The sequence below is a fragment of the Lingula anatina genome, chromosome 6 (assembly GCF_051362555.1).
Source record: "Lingula anatina isolate TDL-2025a chromosome 6, LinAna3.0, whole genome shotgun sequence".
Lineage (NCBI taxonomy): Eukaryota > Metazoa > Brachiopoda > Lingulata > Lingulida > Lingulidae > Lingula > Lingula anatina.
The window spans coordinates 6,572,108-6,590,813 of record NC_141772.1 but is presented as its reverse complement, the minus strand read 5'-3'; the positions used below and the strand labels follow the sequence as shown (position 1 = coordinate 6,590,813).

Here is an 18,706-nt window from a genome sequence, read left to right as displayed (position 1 = left end):
GTGACTAAGTGCACTTAGAGACCCAGAATATTCGCCTGTCTTTCTCAGTCTATTATCTATTTTATTGAAAGTTAGGTAAAGCGAGTGCTTCTGCCCTTTGCTACAACTCCATACAGATAGAACCATCGTCAATTATAGAATGCAGCATCATGATTGTGCTAAGCTCCACACCGTAGAACACAGATTGTTTTGACGGGCACATCGTAACACAATCGAACAACGCTTTTCTTCTCTCGTTCATTATCCGTGATCACCTTTAAAGCACTCCATAAAATACCCCTGTGTATGGTTTATTGCATGTGAAATATTCTTTCGTATTTCCAAACTTAATTCTGATAACACATGCTGCACGTGGCGGCGTTCAGTGCCCGTGAAGCCCTTAAAGACCGCGGTGGTATTGTTCCAACCACTAACGATGCGCAGCGCACAAAATTGCAAAGAGGACCCCAGTGGAGCCGAGTACTCTTATTGTCATAAGCTACAATACGAAAACAGAATGTCTTTTGGCGAGATGTCAAGATTAGTGTTGCTAATTATCGATCCTTTTGAACGCCTTTGGACAATCTGCTCGCGAAATGGGGAGGACAATGCATCAAATATGTTGAAAATTTTTTTCGCTCTCCATCTAGTATCGTTATACAACACTGACACAGAAAGGGTTGTCGAAGGCCGAAATCTTTGCATGTGAGTCCGGCGTGAGAGTAATGGCTGCCTGACCCTAGGACCGCCTCCCAGATAACGTTTGGTGTACGAGCACCGACTTGTACAATAGTATATGAAGCCTATACACTCGGTCTTTCTGTCATTTCCAACCCAACGTTATCACAGATTGACATACTTGCACTGGAGACCCAATTTGTGCGGTAGGCGACAACTGTGAGCTGTATTTAATCCCCGCCTGATTGGACGCTGATGTTTTTTCTTTTTAAAGCGCCATGGAAAACACGCAATCTGAAAATTATGTGAATGGATATACACATTGCTTCGATTTCGACGACCACGATGAGGTAAGGGTATAGTAATTTTACTATATATTTATTTTTTATGTCAAATACAGTGTGGGCGATCCGTTTCATTGGTTTAATTATTTTCATCATTAAGATATATAAACAGATATGTAGTTTTGGTTCTTGCTATCAGTTATTACCGTGTGAATTCTGCTCCACCCTAATTTTTTTACTCTTTTTGAATGGCACATTTTTTATTCGTGTTTATGTTATATTCTCTTACAACTAATTAAAAGGTATTTTCAAAGTTTACTTCATACAATTGCTTTTAAATAATGTCAGGTACTGTATCCTAATTATTTAATAAATGATTTAAATTGAGCTAAAAAAAGTGTAAGCTGAAGATCAAGCGCTAACATTCAAAACCTTTTCGGCCGATCTCTCTATTTTGTCGCAAATTGAAAAAGTTTCATTTCTGTTACTGGCGTTTCGAATACCATCAACTACGTATGCTTGTAGGTGGTTTTTACAAGGGTAGGTGACAATGTCAGCTAAAACGGTAGTGTCGTCTGCATTTTCACATTCCTCGGTTGGACGCCCGACCTGAAATATCTGGAACTGTCATTGAAGTAAAATAACCTGGAGACTTCGAAATCATTTTAACTCGGCAAAAACACGCGCGAAATTGTGATATTTGTATTCACTTCCCAATTTCCCAATATTTAACAGTTCGATTTTAAAAATAAAGTAGTCAATGTTTTTCTTTGATATTTCCAAAATGTTCAAGTTAATGCTTTGCATTGATGTTTAATATAGACAAAAATGAATGCAGAGGGTCGGGAAAAGTAACGTGACAGTCATCATATAACAGACGGAGAGGGAGAGGAGTGGGGTACGTCACGGCCGTGGCTAGTAGCGTGATATCAGGCGTGTTCTAGTACGCTAACGGGCCTACAGCTGGATATAGACGGGTATAGAGAGGGTTGGGATGGTTGAAAAGGGTTGACAATCCCCAATAATTCATTCTTAATCCACGAAGTAATAGTTAAAAAGGACCAGTCACGTTTGTTTTACATGCATCGTAACCTTTGTTTTCATTCTGGGTTTTGGTTTATAATACACAGGTTCTACCAAGTTCTACCGGCCGCTCGAGCGGTCAGTTTTGACAGCTTATTGGCCTTTCAATGCCAACCCACCAGGGGTGCATGCGATTACAGGTGGTTGGAGTGTGATGATAGTTTATCGGTTATCGAGGGTTTGCAAGCTCGACGGTTAAGTAATTCTCGACTTGATATTTGGGACCTCTTACGAGTGGCTTTTATAGCAGAAGTCGGTCAAGAAGATTATGACTAATAATGCGTCATGGTTTGTTTGAATGGTCGAATGCTATCTCAATTTTAATGGAGTATGGATATGTTAACTTCACATTTTAACCTATTCGACATATTTGTTTTCTAAAGCGTTTTTCAGAAAGTTTTGGGACATTTTTCTTGTATTTTCCCCAACCCAACACTCTTTTATATAATTTCTAAATAAAGTTGTGTGTGGTGGTTTTGATCAATGCCTCCGTCATTGAAATAAATTACTTTTGCAAACCATTTACCAGTTCCACTATTTTTGGGATGAAACTTTATGCCATTCAAATATTACGAGAGCCGAGGCCATCGCTAGGGATAAAAAGTTGCTTTACTCTCACTATTCAAAAAGTCTGAAGGTTAAATAAGATTGTAAAAAATTGGTTAGCAAATTTCAAAACTAATTTATTTGAATAGCAGATACATTGATCAAATTCACTACATAAATTAATTTTTGAAAAATATTAAAAATGAGAGAGCTGCAGGGTAGGGGGAAATACTGCAAAAGGACCAGTTTTTGTTCTTAGGCTGTCGTCCTGACCGAGACCTCAATCTTTTTTTCCTAACTGATCCCATGCTGTTTCTGATTGTAAAGGTAAAAACAAGTGGTGTTTAATGTAAAAGTCAGTCCAAATAGTTGATTTTGTTGACCCCAATCAAGCTGTGAGTTTTGTCAAAGAATATGAAACGCACATATTCTTTATAGAAAATATCATAAAAATCATGCCTAGGGTCAAACCTAAATATGGCCGTGACAGCGAGTACGGGAGCGTGATCTTCCCCCCTCAGACGATTTTCTAACGCCTTTCAATCAGAACTGAATAGAAGACAAAGAGCAAAACTGATGTTCACATGTCTGTAATAAAAATATTTCAGGATTATAAAAAATACAGTAAATTGCCTTGATGTTCATTTTTTAACTTTTGAATGCATACTTATACTGGAGAGATGTCGCGTCTGATAATGATAATAATAATAATAATAATTGCAGCAATAACAAAACTCATATTCATAGTTCTGTTTCACATTTATTAAGATTATAAAAATACTTTCAAAACGCCCTGATGAAAAATTATTAAAACGTATTGAATATAATACATGCCGCAGAGAAGTAAGCTTTCATATCGAGACTTGAATTTCGCGATAAGATTATATTGATCCATGATCTCTCAACAGATAAATAAATGATTTACTCTACTGTACGTAGGTGCTGGTACGTGTAGCTTACTAAACATGGATATAATTTAGTTTCTTACTTTTGGTAAATATTTCTTATTTCTGAGAGAGAGAAAGAGAGAGAGAGAGAGAGAGAGAAAGAGAGAGAGAGAGAGAGACTTGTATGATAAAAGAAAACAAAGATGCTTTATACTGAACTTTAAACTTTGCCTCCATTCCCTTTTATTTCCAAAAATACCACAGCCCAATACATGTTGACATACAACTCAGATGAAATACACTGCTTATCCAATCATCAAAAATACAAAAACACCTGGAAATACAAAGTAAAAAGTAACAGGTGTAACAGGAATGGAAGTCCGGAACAGTAGTCCGCTTTCCATTTACTTTGTACGGGTGACATTCGTCCTATATACTAACCCCAATAGTCCAGCTAACCCTAACCTGTACTTATCATATAGGAGTTCGGACTTCCATTCCTAGTACTTCCATTCCAGCTAATGCAATGGCAATACAAGGCTGTCCAAGCATCATCGCTACCTGGGTTTGAAATCGTACTGGCGTGATCCTTCCAAATGTGCATCACATGCATCAGCCGTGATCAATTCTTTGTAAGAGTGGTAGCAATAGGTTGCCAGGTGACACGGCCTTTATAATTTCTATGACTAACACAGCCGATAAGTGATTAGGTAACATATTAGGAATTTGACCGAATTTCTTAATTGTTGTGGTCTACGGAACTTAGAATGTATACCGAAAAAACACCTAGCTGAGATGCCGGGGTTGGAATTTCTAAGCATTTCCTGGGTTTTAGTCACGTCATGATAAATAAAATCGTGTCATCATTTTCCCCGGTCATCTTATCAATGGGTTATCAGGTAAAAAAATGATGTCATGTTTAACATAATCATCTAGTCAAATATTGACCGAGACGGTGGAATCTAGCAATTAGCCACCTCGTAAACCTTTTTGAACGACTTTCTTTCAAAAGAAAAGGATTGTTCCGCTTGCAGAATGAGCAATGTTCATTACATTTTCGCTCAGAACAGAGCCAATGGTCTTTCACTTTTCCTATACCCCAAATGGTATTGACCTCATCATGTACCTCATTATGTATCTTACATAGATACAAGGAACTGAAAACGCATTCTGTAATCAATGCACCTGAAAAATTGTGCCCTCATAAAAATAGAAAAAGCAAACGTCGTTCTACGTCTCGAACTCCATGGAACGTCTAAAATTTGCCTGCTTTGGTGTGCGAAATTATGTGATAGTGGGCCTTCCAAGACAACAGTCGTGATTTTGACCCTTTTTTCCCTTAGTCAAATTTAACTGTGGAACATAACAAAAACGACTTTATGTTTCTTCTGTATTGTGCGATTGTCCATAGGTACCCCTTAGCTTTAAGCAATATCCTACTTTTGTAAACTCTCTCTCTCTCTCTCTCTTTCTCTCTCTGTATGTGTTGGCGTTACGCGCGCGCGCGCGCGTGAGTGTGTGTGTGAAAGAGAAAGAGAGTGCATTGTGTGTGTGTGTGTGTGTGTGTGAAAGAGAGAGACAGAGAGAGAGTGCAAGGTGTGTGTGTTTGTGTGTGTGTGTTTGTCCTTGGCATAGCACTGTCACAGAGGTCGAAGGACGCGGTAATGTAAATATTGCACCTTGTCGTGCCAGAACAAAAATAAACCTTCCGTGGCAGGGAGACGTGTTCAGGTTAAGGACAGCGTTCTCGAACAAAAACAAACGCGGCGACCACGTGTACAGCATGTTTATTGCCTCAGTAATTAGGTCACACCTGGATTATTAAGGTGAAATGTCAATTAGTAATAGTGCCCGCACTTTTAGGTGCACGCTATACTTAGATGGGATACTAGGATATTGCCGTGATCACATAACACCTATAACACGAAAATCGAAGGTTCGATATAACATTGTATTTGATTATCAGTGCTGGTCTATAAACTAAGAATTATTACTCTAGTAGAGTTTTTCTTTTGTTTCTCCCTTTTTTTTGTCATTTTGGTACTGCCATGAACGCCCCTCCCTTTCAACTAAATACGCAGGTGGCGATCGATGCTTTTATTTTTTAAATTTATAATCGGGTTGTTTATTTCTTCAAATCGTGCGTTATGCTAAGATGAAAAGGAAGCAAAGGGCAAATATGATATACAATTCAAAAATTGTTTTTTTTTTTTTTTTTTTCAAAGTTTTGATACCTGCTGCTATGCTAAATTACAGTGTGTCTTTGTTTTTTTGTTCAATATCTTGTCAACATGCAAATGAAACTCGGCCAAGGAGAACCAAAAACGCCCAAATGACAAACAGGTTGCAAAATAGGAAATAGTTTCAAAACATTTGAACAAGCAAATATGCTGATTAGCCAAGTCCAATTGTTGGACAAGTAGCGTTTAATGAAATTGATGTTTTGGAATTCAGAGTTGATTGTTGACCTTGAAAATTGACGAAAATATCGTCATTTCTCTGTTTTAATCAGTGAACGTGATAAATGGAATGACCTTTCTGTGTGAAGGACAAAAAACAACCACGACATTGATATCACCGCGTAATGCGTTGATCTCACATCATACTCCCGTTATCGCGTTCTTTTTTGACATGTTCCCTTCTGTCAATATAAATCAAAAGCATCTCAAGTAAAGTTCAAAACAACATGTTTGTTTTTAAATATTGCCGTTTTTTTAAAGTAGTGACAGATATTTTGGGTGGTGTCGGGCGGTGGGGGACCACGTCGTGTGCGTCATAGGAACTCCACGTACTCAGGCCCGGTATCACATTAATTTGCGGACTCCTAAGATAACCCAGTTCCCCGGGTCAGTGACATGCCCTGGATTTTCCGAAACGAGCGAGACCACGTGTACTACTCTGTTTACATTCTACGTACGCTGTTCTCATGGTATAAAAGCCCCTGCAGGTTGCCACACAAACCAGAATATCTCTTTGCCTCTCTGTGTGCTGCGGTAGCTCACAAGCGTACTTTATCAAACGCAGTGAGTTTCTTTGTTGTAGTCATAGTCGATATTGTATGCTGGTTTGCTTGTATCTGACACTATTTGAAGCAATATGAGACCCCAGCGACATTCGAGCGGCGACTCTTGCATGAGCGTCGACAGCGAGACGGAGAACGTCCAAGGCCTAGAAATCTTCGATGAAGTTGAAGAACAGGTGAAACTTAATTTTTTCTTTAAAAATCCGAACAGCAAAAATTGACAACTAATTTAGACTGTTATTACTATTAGTATTATTTTAGAATAGAGACTACACTGCAAGTTAAGTTTGGGGAAAATCAAGACTTAATCCCCCAGCTCTGAAAAAGAAAATTTTCACGGTCGGTTATCAAGCTTTCGGAAATGAATTTTCCTCTTTTGTAGGAAATTAAGTATGTTAATGTGCTGCGACTTTTATCTATTTCCAAGTATGTCCAGAGACAAACAATCTACGTTTGCACCTGCACTAATAACATAACTTAACCAAGGAATGAATCGTGTAATTTTGAATATGGTTTAATTGCCGTTCTCAGGGTGCGTGCTATTCTCGGGGTAGCAACAGAGTAAAAATACATCACGAGTAGCGAAAACGTTGGACTTTGCTCCTTGCTCATTAAGAACATCGATTGAAAAGCGCTTCACGTGAACTGTACGTGAATTTGATGATGGATCGGATGACACTCTAATACTTGAGAATTCCGCAACGATAACAAGTGTGAATAGGTCTTAATGGCACAAAGAAAAGGCGACAATCTGATATTGTTCTGTAGAATAGAGAAAAGCGCACAAGGACCACCGCGCGCGTAAATTTTACTCGAAGCCGCCAGATGGCGCTATGCAGATGTAAACAAAGGCGCGTGCCCAGGTTACGGCCCGCAACCACTTGCACTCAAAAATAACATTGCGATGAGTTGTTGCCTTGGCGTTAAAATACTGCCATTGTATTAAGAAAGTTTAAGAAACACGAAAGGTTCTGAGCACTTAAAGGTATTTTAAGGGTTAAATAGTTTTTTTTCTTCCTGAAACCGGTTTCTTTTCCTATGACGTACATAGTGCGTGCAATATACCATAATTGTGTTTTATTTTGCCTTGGACAAAATATAACAAACAATAACCCGCCGTGTCAAGGTGCTGACTGACTGGTTTAATAAACGACATTGGTCAGTTTGCTTTGTTAAATCTATTTAAATTGGATGATTCTTTCCATATGCTGTATATACACTGTAGCGTGGTAGAACAAAAAGAAAGGGAATTTGTGAACAAAAAATAATTACACTGTGAGCATTTTTTAAAGCTCAACAATGATATGAACTTTGGAACTTATTTACAAATTGGGTCATTTTCAGGGCACGTAATGAAAAAAAGTTAAAAGTACCCGAGACACCAGTCGCAGTTGTTGTACCGCGTTGCGTTTCTGCATGGTCTCTTTTCTGTCAAACCAAGGAGTTATAACAGAAGGAGATTACACGCAAGCCTTTCTATTGTCCGATGTCTGTTACGGTGGGCGGAGCTAGCTACGGGGGGCCTCCGGTCTCAAGGTTTCGTCTGCGTCGCTCTCCTCAGCTTGGAGATAAATTTCATATGCGTTATTTCGCGTTAGAATTCGAGATCAGTAATGTCAAAGCGCCGTTGTATGCTGACGATTTTTTTCACAGGTAATTATTTGGACGATGTGCTGGAAGGGAACGATATCATAGAAAGCGATTATAAGGTGGTGACTGAGGATGGTCGCCATGAGCTTTTTTTAGTCGGTGATAGATGGCTTTTTTATGGCACAACCCGGTGAAAAATCACCAAGGAGAAGTCAAAAGAAAACGTCCCAACTGTGGTTTGTGAAAATGACGTTCAAGTGAACGTCTGTCCTCGCTGCCAAAGGACATAATATTAATACATTAACGTTTGGACCCTCCTGCCCTTGGGTCCCATAAACATATACATTGTGACAGTGCCTACGCTTTGTGTCTGGTTTTAAATTTCTTAAAGTATTTTTTCTCTCACTCGGTATAATTTTAATATTATAATGCATTTAATTAAAATTTTAATCCAAGGTTGAGGCAATGCCACGACACGTCAGTTTACTGAATACTCGTTATAAATTTCTTTATCATGGAAATTTCCCTTTTTTTCAGGATTATTTGACACGTACTAACACTGTTCATATTTGTCGGTAAACAAGTGCACAGTGCTATACATTAAGAATAATTTTTATTCGTTCATAAATATATTTATGTACAAAATATATCAGAAATTTTAGTATTCACTGAGCTCTTTAAAGTGAAACAAATAAAGATGAGAATATTGAATTTCAAACTATTATTTACTATATTAACTAAAAATATCTTTTAAGTCAACTCTATACTCAAGCACTCTATACTCTATACTCATGAAAGTAGAATCTGTGAGTAAAACCATTTTATTATATCAATAGAAGAACAAAAACAAAAATTTTACACATAAGCAGTAATAAATGAAGTCATAAGAATGATTAAGTTGCTACAGTTTTCCAGTTTTATGCAGTCTATGATGGCATTTTTTTCAACCGTGCAAATAGAAATAATTATATTCTTTTTTATCTGACTTGCTGATACCAGTCTGTGCCAGATACTATTCCACTAACAGGCCAGCAAGGTCTGAGAATCTAATGGGCCGAATGAAAAAAAAAATCCTAGAAGAATCCTAGAATCCTGTTATAACTCCTTGGTCAAACACTCGAAATTTTGACATTAAAAAGCCGGCTGGCTTTGTCTTTCTATTCTCATCAATTTTCACTCTTTATTTCATGATTTTAACTTAAAAATTGTTGTTTTGTAAACGGTTCAGGAATACTCGTACGTGTTTAAATGCAGGGCCGCAAGAAGAGGGAGATACGAGTTTGGGGGGGGATGCCTCTGAAGCATTTCCCAAATTGTGGGAACACCCATGATTTCCCCCCCCCCCCCCCCCCAATCCAAAGGGAAAATCAAATGCAGAGGCTATTAAGGGTTATATTTGTTATAAAATCTGCTTGGGCTGCAATAATGTGGGGAACCATAATACCACAAATAAGTCGCTAGAGATGCTTTCAGTTTCACCTGATACTAAATAGCAGCAGCTAGGGCCGTGCGTGCTACAACATACATACAAAGTTGCCAGGACAAGTGTTCGTTTTCACGGACATTTCCCGACAACATATCCCGTGCAAATTCCTTGCATTGATGTCCGCATTCTCACCATTTGTAGAGGAAGTCAAAAAGGGGCCAAATAAACTGCATCTGTATGCCGGGCAAGGTGCCAACAAAAGTACGGTTTCCAGGACGATGACACATTTTCATCAATCAGACGCTCATGTCGGGCCCCGGCTCACTTAAAGGGCATGTTAGATTAATTGACTCACATGGGCCCCAAAGCAGCACTTTTTTTCCAATTTAGGCTACAAAGGTAAATGGAAACAGTATGTCTAAGCCCTAAACATGTTTTTTTTTTTAACTGGAATGCAGGAACGAACTACGGGACCTTAGCATCAATTAAAATTATATCATGTATGTTTGGTAAGAGTTTTTTTATGCCAACATGTTACATTTAGAACGCGTAACATACCTAGCATTAATTAGCTATTATTAGGATAATGGATATGGCTGGTATTTCATTGACGGAGAAAGTTACTATTTCAAAACCTACATAGAAATGCAGGTTATTTCAAAAGATACATAAAAACAAAATAAAAACAAAAGCTAAATAAAAACAAAATTCTCCTGAAGATCTTTCCAAAATTACTATAATTACTAGGCAAATATCCCAGACATTTAAATAAGCGACTTGAAAGGGAACCTGCTGTGGGCGAAAAAGGCGAGGGAGTTGAACTTGCACTATGGAACTTTTTTTCATGACAGGACTCAAAACAACTGCTGTTGTGATAATGAATCAAAATAACTTGGTGGGACAATCTAGAAAAGTAATATAATAAAACCATATTTCGATTTGATTATCACACACACACACACACAAAAAAAAAACGTTTAGTCCTTCTCGCTCCCCCAAACTGTCTTTTTTTCTTGGTCATGTGTTTAAAGCATGAATGAATTAATGAAAAATTAGAAAAAAACAATCGATAATGGGAAAAAGACATGCTTGAGTGCGAATGCTATTTCCATCTTCTTACAGGTTGACTTTGGGATGTTGTTTGATGTTGACGGTGTTATCGGCAGGGGGAGTTACTGCCTGGATGCCTCGAAGAAGATGATCCGGCTCCTTCAGGATGAGAATGGTGCCATGAAGGTTCCTATCGCATTTGTCACCAATGCCTGCAGCCCCAGCAGCAAGAAGGCCAAATTGATCTCAGAATGGCTGGGAATTGAGGTAAATATAATTGGAGTAAAAGGGCTTTTCTCATAACTTTAAATTTAATAGCACTATAAGTGGAGTTTTAAACATTTTTGGCCCATTCACATATTATTATTATTATAGCTTCTTAAATCATTTAATAGACTTAAGAACAAAAGTCATTAAGTGGTTCTTGTATTGAGTAAAGGGACCACATTACAGAGTTATTTCTTTGATGCTGTTTGTCTGCCAGTATTCCAGAACTAGTAACTGCCTATAAATATTATATTGATTGATGAAATGGTTGATTGGCTGAATGATTGGAAAACTGGTTGATTTTTTCAGTACATCAAAAGGTCCATCAAAAGATTGACCTACTAATTAGCTCTCCACTAAAATATTTTCTATTTGATTGATTAATTTACTGATTGTTGGTTTCCTGTCTATTTTCAGGTGCTACCAGAACAGGTAATGCATGCGCAGAGCCCATTGGCAGTGTTCAATAAATATCATGACAAACATGTGCTGGTCATCGGTCAGGGACCTTTGCAGGAGATGGCCCAAGAGTATCCTTTCAATTTCTTGATAAACATGAAGAAATATTTGAGTATATTGGGTGTGAATTTTAATTTAGCCTGTAGAAATGTGTATATTGGTTTGTCCTCAAGTGTTGCCATAAAAACCTTGCTAACTAATCAGAAATTCAACATTGCCATTGCATGGCAAAGATCATCTGTTCACTTAAACCTCTCCCCAAGATAAAAGATGGGTTTTCCAAAAGTCACCTTGAGGACAATTATCTCCCATTCTATTTACAGTAACTGCTCCAACTCATTATAACATATTAAATATTTTAAATAACCTGGCATTAACCCCGTGAAGCTCAGCAATAGTGCTATTTTTTTTCGTTTCACTTAGAGTCATAGTTTCCGAATGGTCTTTGTTATCATATCGAGAAGTAAATAGACTTTATCGCAAATGACACCCATCAGTCCCTCTTGACACGACTCTAGTAAACCTCAGTGCATGTTTGATGTGCTGTCAAAGGGACGTTTACACAGGCATTAGTAGACCTGTGGGCCTTTAAAACATAGGCTTCTCTTTAATTAGTCAATAATGTTCTATTCTGTTTTTTTTTATTGATAGGTCTGTTAGAGTAGAAGAAGTTGTTAACAAATGGAGGATTTTAAAGATCGGTTCTAGTATAGTATCTCTAGCAGTCAATTAAGTAATGAGGGGGAGTCCATGCCACACTATGGGATGCAGATTTGTGGAGGTAGCCTTTTGCTGGGCTGTAACCTGTATGATAATAACAGCTTGTTGACAGTATTGACAGGGATGCACATTATTTTGCATAGATCCTAATTATTTTCTGGTATTGATTTATTCATTAATTTTTTTGACAATAAATCAAGGCATTTTGAAAACTAATGTTGGCCACCAGTGTCAGCTAGATAGTCATTTTTGCCAGTGTGAGGACACCCACTAGATAAGGCTATATTTACTGCCTCACACTTTTAATTATTGATAGACTTGTTTACTGAGCTATGTCGACCTGGTTTTAAACAGGTATGGAATATTTATTTGATGACAAGGTAAGCTGGAAGCTGATATACTGTAGCTGTGTTTATATTGGGACTTTTTTAGGTGGGGCATTTTCATAAAACAACCATTATCTGGCATTTGCTGTTACATTTTTGTTCCATTTGTTTACCGAATTAAACCTGAAAAAAATTGTGAATAAACTGCACAGCAATAATGTTAAATAACGGGGTATTTTTATTCATCTAGATAATAAAATCTGTGTCATATTTTTATTTCTTTAATTACATAATCAGTGTCTGATACTTGTCATATATCAGTCATATTTTTACCTGTACTACGTAAGTCACAGTTCACCTCAATAATTTTCAGTAGTAGCCTAATGCAGATTCTGTCTCATATTTCTACTATTACTACTCTCAGCAATACTCTCACTGTTATTTCCTTAACTCGCCCACAGTCTTGGTTTCACCAATATTTGTACAATGGAGGATATAAAAGAACATTTCCCACTCCTGGATATGGTGGATCATGCTAATAGGGTCAAAGTGGTAAGTTTAATTTTGAAATAATTCACTAAATTTGAATTCCAGGCCTGTGTCAAAAACCATGATTATATAATAATATAATTTTGATTATTGTATTATGATTTAATGATGATTTTATGTTTTTCTTTTCAACAGGCCACAAATGGTTACAAAGAAAAAGAGTTCCCCAGAGTTGAAGCCATCGTCACATTTGGAGAGCCTAACAGATGGGAGACTAACCTCCAGCTCCTAATTGACCTCTTACTGACCAATGGCTACCCAAAGATTGCCCCAGAGGGGTTCCCTGACCACCACCTGCCTATCTTAGCATGTAATATGGACTTGGTGTTCATGGCAGAGGCATGTATGCCCAGGTGAGTTACCTGACACATTCTCATGTCACATCTAGCACACTGTCACATCTAACACACTGTCACATCTAACACACTTAACACACTGTCACATCTAACACATTGCCAAAATGATATGCTGTCAACTGGACTTGATGAATTATTGTGCTGCCATGTCCAACGCTATTTTATCTAACATAATTAAAAAAACATAGACCCATGACACATTGCCATACACAACTCTATACCAAACCCACCCATATTACAATTTTTAATCACAAGTACTACCCTTGTTGAAAATAAAAACAAGCCAGAGATAATTAATATTTAGAAAATTGTGTTTATTGATAAACTCATTACATAAACATTAATGTGTAACCCTTTTTTGCAAGGTTTGGCAATGGTTCTTTCCTTATCTGCCTGGAAAGCTTATACAAGGTAAGGATTTGTCCTGAATTTTTTTCTTATCATGAAAATATTGTTGGGAAGTTGTTTATCTTTGCTAGTTAGTATGCCTTTATTACATTATAAATAATAAACAAAACATATACCTAACATATGCCCTGTGAATTATAAAGTTTTGTAGATACTGGGTACAGTCGCAATCCCCTTTTATTGTACGAACAGTATCTAATGAAGTTGGGAATTTTTTTTATAAACAAAGTCTTAACTTGTTGTCTTGCAGAAGATCACAGGTAGAGATCTCAAGTACAGCGCTCTGGTGGGGAAACCCAGTGAGATCACATTCCGTTATGCAGAACACTGTCTCACAAACCAGGCACGCAGAATGGGAATTACAAAACCAATTAAAAAGCTTTATTTCTTTGGGTAAGTTACCAGATAAAGAATCCAATTTTATCTTTTTGTAATTTTTCTGGAGGGGGGATGCACATTGTTACTTTTTTAGTACGTGTAACTAGCACCAGGAACACCTTCTTAAAATATTGATTATCAATCCTAAAATATACTTTATTTCAATTTAAACTATTTTCCCCCAATGCTTAAAAAATAAATCAAAAACAAAATTTCCCTTACACAGAATTCTGTTCTTTATTTCAGTGACAACCCAGAGGTTGACATAGTTGGCGCTAATCTCTATGACAGGTACATAAAAAGCCTCCGAGACAACGGAAACTCCGAGACATGCACAACCATACCTATCAACTCCCGCAAGATCCCAGAGGAGGCGGAATTCCATGACCAATCAGTTGAGAGCATTGACGCCATCTTGGTTGAGACAGGAGTATACAACCCCGCCACTACGAACCTTGAGGAAAACAGCATTTACCATCATGGACACCGGGACTTTGAGAAAGACACAAAACTTAAGATGCCGTGTAAATTTGCCAGAGACGTTTATGATGGCGTTGTTTATGCCTTACAAAAGGAAGGATTTAAATGCCAAGTGACTGGTTAAATCATTTACAAAGCATTTTTAAAATGACTCCAAGTGCTTGTGATACATGCACATGAAAGATGCCACCTTTGGCCTTGCTGCCATAATATTGAGATTGGGTATTTTATTATTTATTCCATAAAAGTGCACTTACTACAAAACTACTAAAACTGGGCAAAGTGTATTAATAACTGAATACAAGTCAGTAAGTCCTGGTACATGTAGTTCTATGTGAGTACCTAGAAATTGCATTGTGAAACAATGATGTATCACGTGTGGAACATGTAAGGTATTTAGAGTTTTTGCACGTTACATTTATCCCATGGTACCTTGACTGGAGATGTATGTAAAAGACAGAAACCTAGCAGTCTATGACTCAATAATGGGTTTGAAGTTGACGAATCAGTTAACATGTGGTGAACTATGCATTTTTTGATGGGCTCCATTTTGTTACATAATTTAGGCAAGCAGGTCTTGCTATTTTTGTTGCTTTGACAAAATCTTTGGCAGATTGCAAGTGCACTGTAAAAATACATTTTAAACAAATTTGAATTCCAAGGCCAAAAGCAAGGAAGTGTTAAGTTTTTTAGTAAGGAGTTTTTTATATCATATGTGAGTTGTACATATAAGAGTTGTACGTTTCTTTTCAGATATGTTTTATGATGTTGGTAAGCAACGGTAAAGTGCCCGACCTTCGAAAGTAAAGATCTATAGGGACTAGTATACTATAACAAAATCTGAAGAGTTCAGAGTTTACAAGGGGCATAAATACGAATTACTACATTATAGTAGTATATACACGTAGAATCAACTAGTAACATTTATTGCTAAAAATAATAAAAGAGTATTGTGGTCTGGCAGATATTAATTTCATCTTGTGCAAGATCTGTGTTTATGAATAAAATGATCTCAAGTTGAAAATTTATTGGTTTATTTTCTTATTTGATATGACTCCTGATTATTTCTATACTATGCAAAAACATTAAGATTTTTCATGGAACACCAAATTATATGCTGGTTTTCTTGTCCCAGTCTGTCTCTTTTTCATTTCTTTCTCCTCCCTTTCTATTGCATATTGAAATAATAATAATATTAATTAATTAAATTAGCACTAAATACAGATTTAATTACCAGTACAGCCTCTTTATTCTACAGTAAATTGTAAATTCCAAATATTATATATACATAATGTGACAGTAGGAACCAACTGCTTCAAAACATTTTATGTAATAGAACAATTTACTCATTTTCTTACAATATTATGATTGATTTCTTGATTAAAATTTAAATTCTTTCCTTTATTTCCACTCGTTCTCATCTTTCTCTATGTCCCTCTTTTCGTACCCAACTTAAAGCAGACAAGTACCCCAGTGCTTGTGTGGGGACCTGATCATATCATATCATACCAAGCGTGGGGAGGAGGAAAGATAACACAAACCAGCTGGTTGAACAAAAGATTAGATAGTTTTGACCGGTGCTTCCAACTGTGTTTGTTTTGTACATGTAGGGCCTCCAGGGTCTATATTTGCCAAGAGTCAATTACAAAATCTGGGCTGCTATTTTTGATTAGTAATATCAATAAAGTTGATCATATATTTGCCTTTTGCAGCACTTTCTTCCAAGTAATTTTCGTGAAGGAACAATTTACTTTTAAGCAGTGTGTTGCTTCATTATTTCTAATTTTGTAAAATGACATGATTGAAAAATCCACCCAGGTGAGGATTAAGATAAATGTATTACTGAAGTGTCAGAATTCAATGAAATTGTTAATTTATTACTGTCTTTGAGCAACACATTTAAAAGAAAATTTTTTTTCATTAGTATCTTTATCTAATATTTCATTATTATTCAGTCGTTATTTGGAAGCCATAACAGCGTTTGTCAATCAATGCTCCAAAAATTACAACTAACTGCATTCATTCTTTTCACACAAGAAGTCCATTATATATGACATTATACAAGCTATTATATTCTTCGTCTGCATTGATGCCACATACACGTAAATCATTTTTATGACATCATCATTGATAATAAATGTATTTAAGTGAAGGTCTTTAAGGAAACCTCAAAACACTTCTGGAAACCTATAAAGTCCAAAATGCTAAACTTGTTGCATTAAAAACTGGGTTAATTAAACCAAGGGGTAATCTCAATAATTACACAACAGTTATGCCATATCAACACTGCACGTAATGCAAGTTTTGAAATAAAACTATGGCCATTGTGATATTCTCCCCAAATGCCCTCAGCCAATCAGATGAAGCTCATACATGCAGCTCATGTTCGGAGCATGATGGTCAAGTGAATAAGAAGATGAGAGCCTGGTTGTTATATAACAAAAATAGGCTATCATTTGTATACCCAGATCATAAGGTGCCCATCAACCTTAACGCGTACTAAGTATTTGCCTCATTTCTCACATAAAGTGTCCCTATTGAAGAAAAAATTTGTGTGTATTATGTAATATATATCAAAAGGAGTGGGATTAGCACAGAAAACCCTGTGATCAATTATATCTGATTCAGTAGACTTTACCTTTATCATAAATAGTCCCTGCATGGTCATGGGGACTTTACAATATATCATTCCCAGGAGTGATATAGTGTATGTAGACATATACAATGTATTTAATCATATGATTGCACTGCTGTACAGGTCTGTACAAGTACCAGAGGCAGAAGTAAAAAGAACATATTTTTTGTATTACATGAATTATCCTCGATGTTAATCTTAATGTCAAAGTAGCACAATTTATTTTCAACTTAAAGTGGAAAATTAGATTAACTAAACCAAAATATTAAAATAAAACTCTTCCAGTGCACTCATTTTTGGAGAGACAATAAATGTGGATTCAGGTAATATAACCATATACAGTCTCTCATATCTGCCAAGGTGGCCCAATTTTCTAAACTAGTTCAACGACTGGTACCATTTTTTATCGTGCTGTTGTTTACCACCTACTTTCACTGAAATGGGGATATAAAAACAGCAAATAACCATTACTTCATTCTTAATGTACACCACTCTTTTGAGAAAAGTAAACCAGGTCAATACACTTTGATTTTTAGCACCTGTAGATTCCTGTTCCTTATCCAGGCACTTGGGACTCAAAACACCAGACTCCAAAACCAGAGCATGCTGGTAACATGAACACTTCGTGAACTTGAACTCAACTAAAAATACACCCTGAAGTTCAGACTCGATCTATGGATATTTGTGGTCTAATCAACAGATCTATAGCTGATATTGTTTATTAAGAGATTCATTGGATCACCCTGCATTTCAAAGGGCACTGGAAACTCACCTCTCTAGCTAGCTATCTATCACCTATTTATTTCCAGGAATGACAGTAGAAACTGATACTAAACTCAGCACAAGGGATATCAAATCATGACTGAAAGCTTTATAATGTGACAAACCAAAATGCCAAAACAGAAAGGGATGCGGGGGTGGGGGGGGGGGGGGGGGGGGGGGGAATGGGAGAATACTCTGCCACCTAAAGGGGTTAACAGGTAAGTGTCTTAAATGATGTGACTCTAAATATGCAGGGATATTATTAAGATCATTCCTGGTTTAATCAAGAGCTTCACATGAACATGAACGCATGGTGCAGGATGTAGATATACATGTATGTATGCTAAGCACATGGGAAAAGACCACTTTAATGTACACTATTTCTGTACAAGGCTCTTGGTGATACCTTGAAACTTGGGCAACAAGCAGAAATGTTTTCTGTTTTTTATAACCATTTTGAAGAGGACTAGCTGGTGTTATCATATCATAATAAAGTGCATATAAATTATTTGCTGAAAAGAGAAGCAACTCCTAGAAATATGTCATTTGTCCAACAGTTGCCCACATTTTTGGAAATTGAAAAAAAAAAAGTTCCACAAGGGACACATGGCAATTATGCATGTTGTTGGTGTATAATTCTGCCATGTTCATACAATGCATTTTTATAAGGATTATTCAAATTAAGATTGCACTTGGTTGGCCTGCATGCCCCCCCCCCCCCCCCAAGCTTTGGACACACCCCTCCTTTTATTTTAATTCTCCTTCTTCCCCAAAACAGTATAAAAGGCACAGTTCAACACAAAACCAAGCAGTTTTTTCAA

The 18,706-nt window shown here is 36.9% G+C and overlaps 1 protein-coding gene across 2 annotated transcripts; it reads left to right on the top strand.

Annotated features, from left to right (window-relative positions):
• The first annotated feature begins 834 nt into the window (after positions 1 to 834).
• LOC106164055 (haloacid dehalogenase-like hydrolase domain-containing 5) lies at positions 835 to 15,512 on the top strand. 2 transcript variants are annotated; one of them, XM_087014778.1, is made up of 8 exons: positions 835 to 1,007; positions 10,618 to 10,812; positions 11,230 to 11,342; positions 12,779 to 12,869; positions 13,002 to 13,219; positions 13,588 to 13,633; positions 13,881 to 14,023; positions 14,255 to 15,512. In XM_087014778.1, the coding sequence occupies exons 1-8, from the start codon at positions 936 to 938 to the stop codon at positions 14,610 to 14,612; spliced, it is 1,236 nt and encodes a 411-aa protein (XP_086870904.1). In that variant the 5' UTR covers positions 835 to 935; the 3' UTR covers positions 14,613 to 15,512. The 2 variants fall into 2 exon arrangements, with proteins under 2 accessions (XP_086870904.1, XP_013397294.2); XM_013541840.3 differs by lacking the exon at positions 835 to 1,007 and adding an exon at positions 6,418 to 6,655.
• The last annotated feature ends 3,194 nt before the right edge of the window (positions 15,513 to 18,706 follow it).